General features: G+C 40.6%; 1 protein-coding gene across 5 annotated transcripts in view; it reads left to right on the top strand.

Moving 5' to 3' along the window:
* The window catches only part of VGLL3 (vestigial like family member 3), a 31,318-nt gene extending 28,112 nt beyond the window's left edge, over positions 1-3,206 (top strand). For all 5 annotated transcript variants that reach the window (XM_034792245.1, XM_034792255.1, XM_034792237.1 and 2 more), the window contains exon 4: positions 1,679-3,206. In XM_034792245.1, coding sequence (XP_034648136.1) covers positions 1,679-1,722 — 44 coding nt within the window. In that variant the 3' untranslated portion in view covers positions 1,723-3,206. The remainder of the gene's footprint in view (positions 1-1,678) is intronic.
* Positions 3,207-10,300: the final 7,094 nt, after the last annotated feature.

A 10,300-nucleotide genomic window follows, 5' to 3' on the forward strand; every position in this document is an offset into this window, starting at 1 on the left:
AGTCTTCCGTCTCCTTGTCCCGCTGCCTATGCAGCCCTCCTTTTGGAAATATATAGGAGCCACTGTGGCAAATTCAATGCATGCTTAAGTGAGCACAGCCTATGGTCTTCAGGAGAGTTGACTCCATTTACACCTGCCATAAATTTGATCCTTTGTCTTTGAATTTCACTAGCTGGGTTAGACTTCTTCTAAATGACCTGATTTTTTAATACAAACAGTAATTAGTCACAGTACCAGCGTTTCACAGATAGACACTTCTCTGCAAATGTGGAAATACTGAGTCATGCAAGAGAAGCAAAGACATTTTTATAAAAAGGAAAAATGTTTGCTCAATCAGCCTATTGTCAGATAAAGCACTGTTGTTTAGAAATTTGGCTAGACTGGGACAGCATGCTGGTAGAACTGCAGATTGTCTTCCAGTAAAAGAGGTGGGGAAATAATGAAGAAAAGGCATATAAACTGTTCCATGCCCAAGATTTATAAGTCAAACAGATGAGTTAGTGGCACTATTCATGTACTAAATAGAAAGACAATACTATTTATAGCTCAATATAGAGCAGAAATGCTGCTGAATATTTCTCATGGTGATAACTGTCATCTTATGGCTATAGTGGGAAAGATCTTTTAATATCTTGTATTTGTATTTGTATCACCTTGTATTTATCTGTGACACTCTGAGTGCCTTTCCCAGACTGAAGAGCTCTGTGGAGCTCAAAAGCTTTTCTCTTTCACCAACAGAAGTTGGTCCAGTAAAAGATATTACCTCCCCCAACTTGTCTCTCTCACTTTGCTTAAAGTAATAGGATATCAAAGTGCTTAGCTTGTATTTTTTGCTATAACTAAACTAGCAAGTATGTTTTTTTTGTATGTATTTTTTCTACACTTTGTATTGTCTGTTTCTAAGTGCTAGCTCTCTCCTGATGTAACTCTCGCAAAGAGTAAATCCCTCTGGACTAGATAAATTCCAAATTACAGCACAGATTCCACTGCTATAACATGAAAGCCCCTGCACAGCACATTTATTGGCTGGTCCTTGACGTTTATAAAGGAAAATATCAGAGAAACTCATACCAAACTCAAGCTGAAAGTCATTTATTTTCCCTGTGTGAAAGCACAAGCAATTCTTGGTGAAAAATCTGATGTGCTCTAGGTAAAATTGCTTGATATTTTCACCTGCTGTGGGAATTCCCTCCACCCTTGTGACCCCCTATTCAAGGCGAAAAACTGCAGATAGCTCTGAGATCCTAAAATGTTAAAATGTATCAGGCTTTCTAGAAAAGAGGTAAAGTTCTAGTAGAACCATGATCTAATTCTGTGAGAAAACTGGTTCTGCTCCATGAAGGCCCATCTATACTACAAATACAACACTGTCAGATTACATTGATTACAACTCCCAATGAAGTTAAAACATGATACAGTTTTGCTCAGTGTAAACTATCAGCATTACTGAAGTATGCAAGCATGTCTAAGGTTTTAGTGCAGTTTAGGGATACTTACTTATCCTGGGGGGACAGTAATGTTGTAAACAGGTCCCCCCTAGACAGTTGTAGTGTAGATGGACTATTAATAGAGGATTTTGATAAATATATTTACCCCAGCTCACTTTCTTGGGGTGAAGGGAATGTTTTATCGAATTTTAATTTTTTTTTTTTTTTTTTTTTTGCTTCCCTAAAACTAGGTCTACAGCATCAGGACAAGAGCAAGGAATCTTCTTGGTTCTGAAGATCAGATGCATCTTAGCACCAGCTAGTGTCCCCACAGCTGGGATGATGATATTGAAACTGTTGACTGTTTCTGCATGGGGGCAGAGGACACACCGCTAAGGAGAAGATGAAGAGCCAGTCATTCTGGTTTTGCTATTGAGCCTTTTCTTTGGCAGGCCACTTCTGGGTCCCAGAACATAGAAGAAAAAAAACTTGTTTTTCTTTCTTTCCTCATCTGAGCCTGCTGCATCTGTGCAACCTAACTCCGTTTTGCTCCTTTAACAGTGTTTTGTTTTGTTCATTCTGGTGGGTTTTTTTGTGCACAGCCTTGATTGTAGGGAAAAGACTGTGCCTTGACTACAGTGCTCATCCTTGCAGGAATAGAGTTTTTGTAGCTCTTTGTGTGTCTATTTTTGTAGAAATACAGAAAGTTTGGGTAAGAATTGGTGGACTATTTTAGGATGCCATATTTTTTTAAAAAAAAATTGTTAAATTGTTAAGTTCTGTTTAAAGAACTTGCTCTCAGAGAAGCACTGGCAAAAAATGTATAAAATGCTTATTTTTAGATGTTTGTGTTTGTGTGTTTGTTTTGTTACCTCAATTGTCTTTTTTTAAAGAGCAAACCCTTTGCTAGTCCAATCCTTCATTGTTTCCGTTTTGCAAGATTTTGCATTTTTTGTCCTTTATTCTAGCTTAAACAGCTATAGTTTACTTTTAACATTTCTACTAAATATTTTTCCTGCCTAATTGTAGAAATGGTGCCTATATTTTCTTTTTCTTGCTTCTGAAAATGGCTTTGTGCTGTGCTGACTATGAGAAGAAATGTGTGAAACCTTTAGCATGGGGCAAAGTCTGCCTTTATTATAGGATCTATATTCTCAACCCATTCATTCTTTCAAAATGGACCAAATATTTATATGGACTTAAAGGAGAAAATGAGCCTGGGCCTGACCCACTGTCCATCGAAGTGAATGGAAAGCCTCTCATTGACATCCATGGACTCTGGATCAGGCCCTCTTTCTGTGATAACCATCCACAAATTGGTATTTTCATTTCTAATAATTTTGGGAGGCAGGAGTTTTAGTTTAGGCCATTTGAAGAGTGATTTTTTTTTTTCACGTGAACATTCAAGGATAAAATACAGGTTTTGCAAAAAGCTACAACTCGTGGAAACAAGGTGTTTTCATAAGGCCAGATCTTGCAATTTGCTGAATAGCTTGTATGAGTTGCTTGAGTGCCTTCAGCTCCTATTGAATTCAACTTAGGCTGAAGTTTTCAAAAGTTGGCCTCCGATCTCTGGTCCCTCATTGTTTGGTTGCCCAATCTGAGACATGTTAGGGACTGAATCTGATCGCCTGCAGCTCCTATGGACTTCATGGGCAGTTGTGAATTTTTAGCCTTGGGCTATCCATTTAAGAATCCACTCTGAGATAACTTTTTGATAATTTTAACCACAGAAGTTTGCAAGAGGATTGCTGGATTGGACCTGATCCAGAAGCCCTCCCCCCCACGAGATGTCCTTTGGAAGCCAGTGTGAGTAAGGACTAATTCCATGAATAAGGGCTGTAGCATTGCATATTAAAAAAAACACAAAAAACAATCCTGCAATTAGCTTGGTGAAGGTGGAGCTATGCACAGAGCTCCCTTGACTTCAGTGGGGTTTTTATAGGGTCAGGAGTCTGCCTGTGTAGTGCTAACTGCAGGATGAGGGCCGAAGTTGGTAATGTAGTAATTGTTTGGAAATGTTGCCTTTTTGCTCCATTCAGTTTTTACCATATATATTTAAGCTTTCTCTCATTTTTCAAAATATTCCTATCATGTATTCTATTTTTGCTACCACCCTTCCCAGCCAAAACATTCAAAAGATGAACAAAAATAATCTATGTGTGATCAGTACTGAGAGAGAGGCTGACTTGTCTTCAGGGCAGTGAACATCTTAAATGTGGGGTTTACAAGTGCAGAGGACCCACAACTCCAAGTGAAGTGAATGGGAGCTGTATGTGCTCAACCTCCTGAAGTTCAGTTCTATATCTTGATGAGATAACCTTCCTCTACGCTCTTAGGACCTGGTGTTCTAAGGTGCTGAGCATTTTCCACTCCCATGGAAGCTAGCTGGAAATGGAGGCACTCAGAATCTCAGAATTAAGCCCTTAATGCTAAAGCACACGTTTTGCTGATTTGGGGCATTAGGCCCAATTTTTTAATGGTAGTTAGGCATTGCAATGCCTAAAGATCTGAGCCCCAATTACAACATCCTTAACTCCTTCCTACTATCTCCCTTAATCATTAACATTTTTTTCCTGATACTGAACTTCACTCCCACTACATTCTCATAGCAGTGCTGCTCTCCTGGGGGAGCTGGTTTCTTTGTTGCTCAATGGGTTAGTTAGCAACGGGAAAACCTCAAGGATAGGAAGCTAGCATAAGCTTCTAAAAGTTTGGCTACTTATAGGAAAATTGTAGTTCAAGGAATACTGCAAGATCAGACTCCTTTGTGACAGTGCCAGAAAGTCCTGGGTTTGGCTTTGCTGGAAATGGTGAAAAACAGTTTTTCGTAGATTTGGCTAGGCCTGCAAGGGAAAGGTTCTAACCAAACCTTTTGAACTAAAAACAAACCAAAAAAAAAAGTTCCTTTTTGAATTTTGGTCAGTTCTTATTGTATCTGAATTGGCTCACCTGTTTCTAGTAATAGTGGCCAATTGATTGCTCTCTGCTTTGCAACAACAGAGCATGGAAGGACCTGTTCCTGTTCCCATTGAACTCCCAATGACTAAAAAGACACTATGGCAAGGTCCAAAGTTTCTGTTCAAATCTCAATTAGTGTTGTTTTTAAATGAGATGTGAATGAGTGAAGATCCTATCATCTCCTGCTTCCACTATAAGGGCTGTTCCCACTGGCTAAACCTGAGAATAAGTCTAAAGTACTTCTGCCGCTCTGCAGGGTCAGGTAGACAGAGTGCCAATAAAAACGCGCTACTGGTGTAACCGTTAATGCATCCAATCAATTGACTTAAAGGTTTATTACATTTTTCTCCCTGTTAAATTTGATTTCACTAGCAACTAAACTGACCTTTGCTAAGAAATTAGCTGAAAAAAAAATGAAACCAAAGCTGTAGTAATGTGGTTGCTCGTATATTCTAAAACTTGAAGGACAGGAACAAATCTTCCACATGACAAACCTTTACAGTTGAAGTCAGCAGATTTACTCCACCAAAAAAAAGAAAAGAAAAGAAAACGGGCTTATGAGAAGCAGATGTTGGGTTGATATCCATTCCTGAAGGAACAGATTCTGTACTCGCAACATTTCAGTTTGAGAGTACTGATGGCAGTGAAAATAAAAGGGAAAGGTTCTGACTGACTGCTTTCGGGGCATAAGAGAAAAGGTCTGTAAAAACAGGGCTCAATCAGTCCACAAGTCTTAATACACTGCAAAAGGAATCATCTCATTGCATATATGTTAAATTCTACTGCCCTCCCGGGAAAATGGAAGATTTATTTTGTGAGGGCCTGTACTAACATAATATACTTTGTTACTATTTCTGTGAGGAGATGCCGATATGATTTTGATTACAAACAATCAAATTTTTATTATAAAGTACTTAACTCTTTTTGTAGAGGTTTCTACCTACTGAGTTATCTGGGGTCTGATCCTACCGCCTGCGAAGTAAACTAGACCACTCTCACAGTAGGAACAGGACCTGTCAACCAGATTGAACCATTCCTGAGACTCTGTTTTGTCCATTAGTTTTGAAGCAGAACTCCCCAATAGTTTTAATAAGGGCATTTCCAGCTTAAAAACTGATGGTACAATATGGCCCTTAGTTACACAGCAGACACAGTTGTTGGAGATTTTGAATACATTTCTCCTAGTAGGTGACCTACTTTTGTTCTGATTCTTCAGATTTTTCAGTACTAGAAACATAATTCTGCAAGGTAATCAGAAAGAAAGAGAGGGTTTTATAGCATGGAAATCTTCTTGGATGTTGTCTCCCCCCGCTTTTTTAAAAAAACATAGTTTCTTCCTCAAAACATGCTTTATAAAGAACACTATCTTTTCCCATATTTTTTGGAGTTGTTATACAAGATTTTTTCTCCCCTTCCCCTCCCCTCACTTCCTCTCGAAATTAATTGGAATTGTATGGTAAGTCCCATCTGACTCTGAATATTTAGGCATTTGCATTTCATTATGTTCTCCATGACCTCAGGGTTGTGTGAATTTTTTTTGTCTGTACAAAAGGCTTTCAAATGCTCTTGATAAACCCTGGTTGGCTGTACCTACAAATGTGACCAGGCAGTCAGCAGGTGTATATAAACAGAGGTGCAATGTGTTTTCATGTGGTGGACAAGTGATAACTGCTGATGATGGATCATTCTGCTCACTTCAGGCACAATTCTTTCTTCTTAGCCATAGAGCATTAATTTACATTTCTGTTAAACAGATACTTTTTGTAAAGATTTTAGATTTTTTTAAAAATATTCTAGCCTCTTGAGATTTCTAAAGTGTGTTTGAACTATTACTATTAGAGGCTTTAAAGGAAAAAAAGTTCACTTGACATATATGTCTTTTAAACTGAACTCCCAGGTCCAACAAGAAGAGATTTTTTTGTTTTTTGTTTTTTAAGGAAACATTGCCTTTTAATATTAGTCCTGTGGGCGCCGTCTTGCAGTTGTGACTCAGGCAAAGCTCTCATTGAAGTCAATGGGCCTTTTGCCTGAGCAAGATCAAACCCTTTAATAGTGACAGGAGTGCCCAAGCTAGTTTTCTTACAAACCTTGATCCTGACGTGCTCGGAGCAGAGAAGAGTACCTCTTGCATGTCATGCGGACGCTTGGATAGCCCCTGCATAGTACTGTACCCAATCCCCTTTCTACGCGGGCAAACATGACCCAACAGGCAGGGCCGGCTTTAGGAAGTGCGGGGCCCAATTCGAACAGTTTCGACGGGGCCCCGGCAGGGAACACATAAAAAAACCACGCGGGGCTTGTACTAACCCGGCCGTGCTCCTAGTCTTTGGCGGCGGGTCCTTCACTCACTCCGGGTCTTCGGCGGTACTGAAGGACCCGCCGCCAAAGACCCGGAGCGCCTCCAGGTGAGTAAAAATTAAAAAGGTGCCTCTAGCCAGGGAAGGGGTTCTCTGCCACTTGCCCCCCAATCTGGGCAGCCCTGCCACTGGACGCGGGGCCCTCTTAGGCGCGGGGCCTGATTCGGGGGAATTGGTGGAATTGGCCTAAAGCCGGCCCTGCCAACAGGGGGACTAGCTATTCCTGAAATTCAGTGTTGCTGACCCCTTAATCCACACGCTGAGGTTCTTGGCCTCCCCTGACTAGAAAAAATGTTTCTTCTGTTAAGAGCGCTGAACCGAGCAGTCTGCAGTAGCTCTTCTGGGGGCTGCATCTTGTAAGGTGCTTAGAGCCTCCTGTGAAGTGCTGAGTATCCTCAGTTCCCATTGCAGTTGGTTGGAGAGGAGGGGTGCTTAGAATGTCAGAGCAGACATTCAGCATTTGGCAGGCTCTGCCACCTCATGTCCACCACTGTGCAAGATGGAGCCCTAGAAAGGGAATAGCTAAATAAAGGCCCTTGTTTTATTTTTTTGAGCCGGGATCCTAGAAACCCATTTGCTGTGGAAAAATGCAGAGTTTGTGTTTTTACACAGATCTTTAGTTTTTATATTTTGTGGGGAAAAAAAACCCCAAAAACGTATACAATGGAACCTTAATTGTTCGATCTAACTTAATTGTCCGAGCTAATAACCAAAAATTCAGATAATTAGGAGAATGGGTGGGGCTCAGGTCGTCAGCCCTGGGTGGTGGAGCTTGGGTTGTCATCTTAAAAATTGCAAATATATCAATAAAACATTGTGTTCACCTGATATCTGTCTATATTGTGGGTAGGAAAACTAAAGTTCAGTATTTCATTTTAATTTCAGGAAAATGAAGATTTTTTTATGATTTTTTTTTATTGGAGAATTTTGGTTTATATTTATCATGGAAAACTAGGATCCCTGCTCATGAAAGACCTGATCCAGCTTTCACTGATGTCAATGGAAAGACTTCAATGACAGCTGTGTCATCAGGACCAGCTTCTAATGCCTGATCTCCATCCCACAGTGTTGGTGGGCACAAAATGTTGACTTGGTGTCTGATCCATAGTCTGCTGAAGTCAGTGGGAGGCTTTTCATTGATTTCAGTGAGCTTTGGATCAGGCCATTAGTATTTATGCAACAGCAATTTTTATAGTAACTAAAGTTTACATGCTTTATTAGCAAAGTTGCAAAGCGTTGCTGAGCTGAATGAATCCCCTTTCCCTTCCAAGATTTGTAGCTGTTGTTTAAAACCATCAATCAAATCAGGTGCCTCTTCCCTCCCATCCACTTTCAATCCTTACTGCCCTCAAAACTCCATTTAACTCTTTTGTGTCCCACATCAAAATTGATGGGAGACATGATGTAAAGAAAAGTGTTGGGTTTTTTTCATTGTTTAATAAATAACTTAATGTGAATTTTTTATTGTTATATTTTTATGTAGCATTTTTGGTTTTGTCTGTATTTCTTGACCATTAGCTAATGCTTTCATGTTTTATTCTTATGCAACTAAAGAATTCATAAATCTCTTTGTAAATTACAGCATCCTGTGGTTTTTATTTTTTTTCCCCACAAGGTTAATTTTTAGAGCAAAGGAATTTACAACATGCTTTTCATCAGAAAACAAAACAAGAGTTGGGAATTGTAAATGAGACTCTTCCCTGAAGGTACTTGCTCTTTATTCCATACATTATCATCTGACTCAACTGGGATTATTTGTTTTAAATTGTTTATGTTTTGTTGACTTCATTGGGACTCATGGAGCCTTCAACAATTTTCTTCTTTCCTTTCCAGGATGTAAGACTGTAATTAGAGGTGCATTAGAAAAAGGTTGTTTTACTCTATAGTCTTTTAATACATGCTAGAGGTTATATTATAGATCAGTGGTCCCCAACCTTTTTCGTCTGGCAGGTGCCAGATGACGAGCCATGGAGGACTGTGGCGGCAGACAAGCATCCGCCGAAATGCCGCCGACAAGCGGCAACATCAATAGGCATTGCCGCTGAAATGCTGCCGACAAGCAGTGTCATCCAGAGGCACGCCACCAAAATGACATTGAAAATCAGTGGCATTTCAGCAGCGACGCCTCTGGATGACGCTGCTTGTCGGCGGCATTTCAGCGGATGCTCATCCGCCGGCCAGTACGCGGGCACACTTAGACACCCCAGCGGGCGCCATGGCGCCTGCGGGCACCGGGTTGGGGACCCCTGTTATAGATGAACGTGGTAGCACCATCTGTTTTTAAGGTTACTTGACATTCCAGTAGGACTATCCTGTTTTCAATTGCTTATAAACCTATAATCATTCACTCTGAAATTTCCCATGTTAGGTGTCTGCGTCAGACTGCATTTTTTTAGAAAGTTTCAGTAAAAATGTTTCAGCCATTTCTGAGCATGGGATTAGCAAAAAATGTTGTTTTGCCTTATGTTAAAAAATTACGTACAACCATTTTGATGAGAAACTCTTGTGCTTCTGTGTTTTGGAATGGAGACTTGACATTTGGCGGGGTGGAGAGGGGATGTCCTGGTGGCATGGATGAGCGTTTTGCTATTCTCTTGAAAACAAAACAAAACTGCACTGTAGTCAAGTTTTGAGCCTCTGAAAAAACGCAGTTTGCAGTAGAGATGTATTAGAGTTTGGCAGCAACATAAACTAAAGCAGGATTTTCAACCTGTGGTCTGTGGAACCCTGGGGGTCTGCAGACTACGTCTAAGATTTCCAAAGGGGTCTGCACCTCCATTTGAATTTTTTTAAGTTTCCGCAAATGAAAAAAAGGTTGAAACCCACTGAACTAAAGATTCTGTCTGCACTGAGCATGCTACGGTCCAAGGCTATAAGAACTGGGAAAGAATTTCCCTGAACTGTCTCCTGAGTTCTCAGTGTTTCTTCTGCTGGTGTCCAGGCAGTGAGGAGGTGGAGGAGGGAGTAGCCTGCCTGAAATGTAGGGAGCACAAGAGCTGGACAGTCGATACAGGATAAGGAGCCTATGAGAGAAGAATGAGAGTGGGAGCCAGGATACTGAGACTAGCTGAATAAGGCACCTGGAAATGGCAGTAGGCAAACTGAGAGGAGGAGGGCTGGGGACTGGGAGCCAATGTGCAAGGGAGCATGGAAGGACTAGGAATGGTGAAATATAATATATAGGTATAGCTTGACTAATCCGTGAAAAGGGGCAGAAGGTATATGATCACACCGATCATATATTTGTTGATGGTTAACACCAAAAAGTGAGAGAATTTGTTCAGTGAATTTATTATAAGCTAGGAGTAATCAGGGTCAAGAAAAATTCAGAATGAATAACAGGAAAATACTTCTCCAAAGATCTGTTACACTGCATAGTAGTCCCAAATGGACACCCCATTGCTCTGAGACAGCCATGGAATATCAAAGGGATCAAACTGATCTCCTACTTCTCCCTCTGATTTCTATTATTCTCTCCATAATAAGGCTTCAGTTATGTTATCCCAGGCCTCAGCCTGGGATAACTTTCAAGGACCCATACCCCAGGTATCTCAC

Source organism: Trachemys scripta, chromosome 1, assembly GCF_013100865.1.
Source record: "Trachemys scripta elegans isolate TJP31775 chromosome 1, CAS_Tse_1.0, whole genome shotgun sequence".
Taxonomy (NCBI): Eukaryota; Metazoa; Chordata; order Testudines; family Emydidae; genus Trachemys; species Trachemys scripta.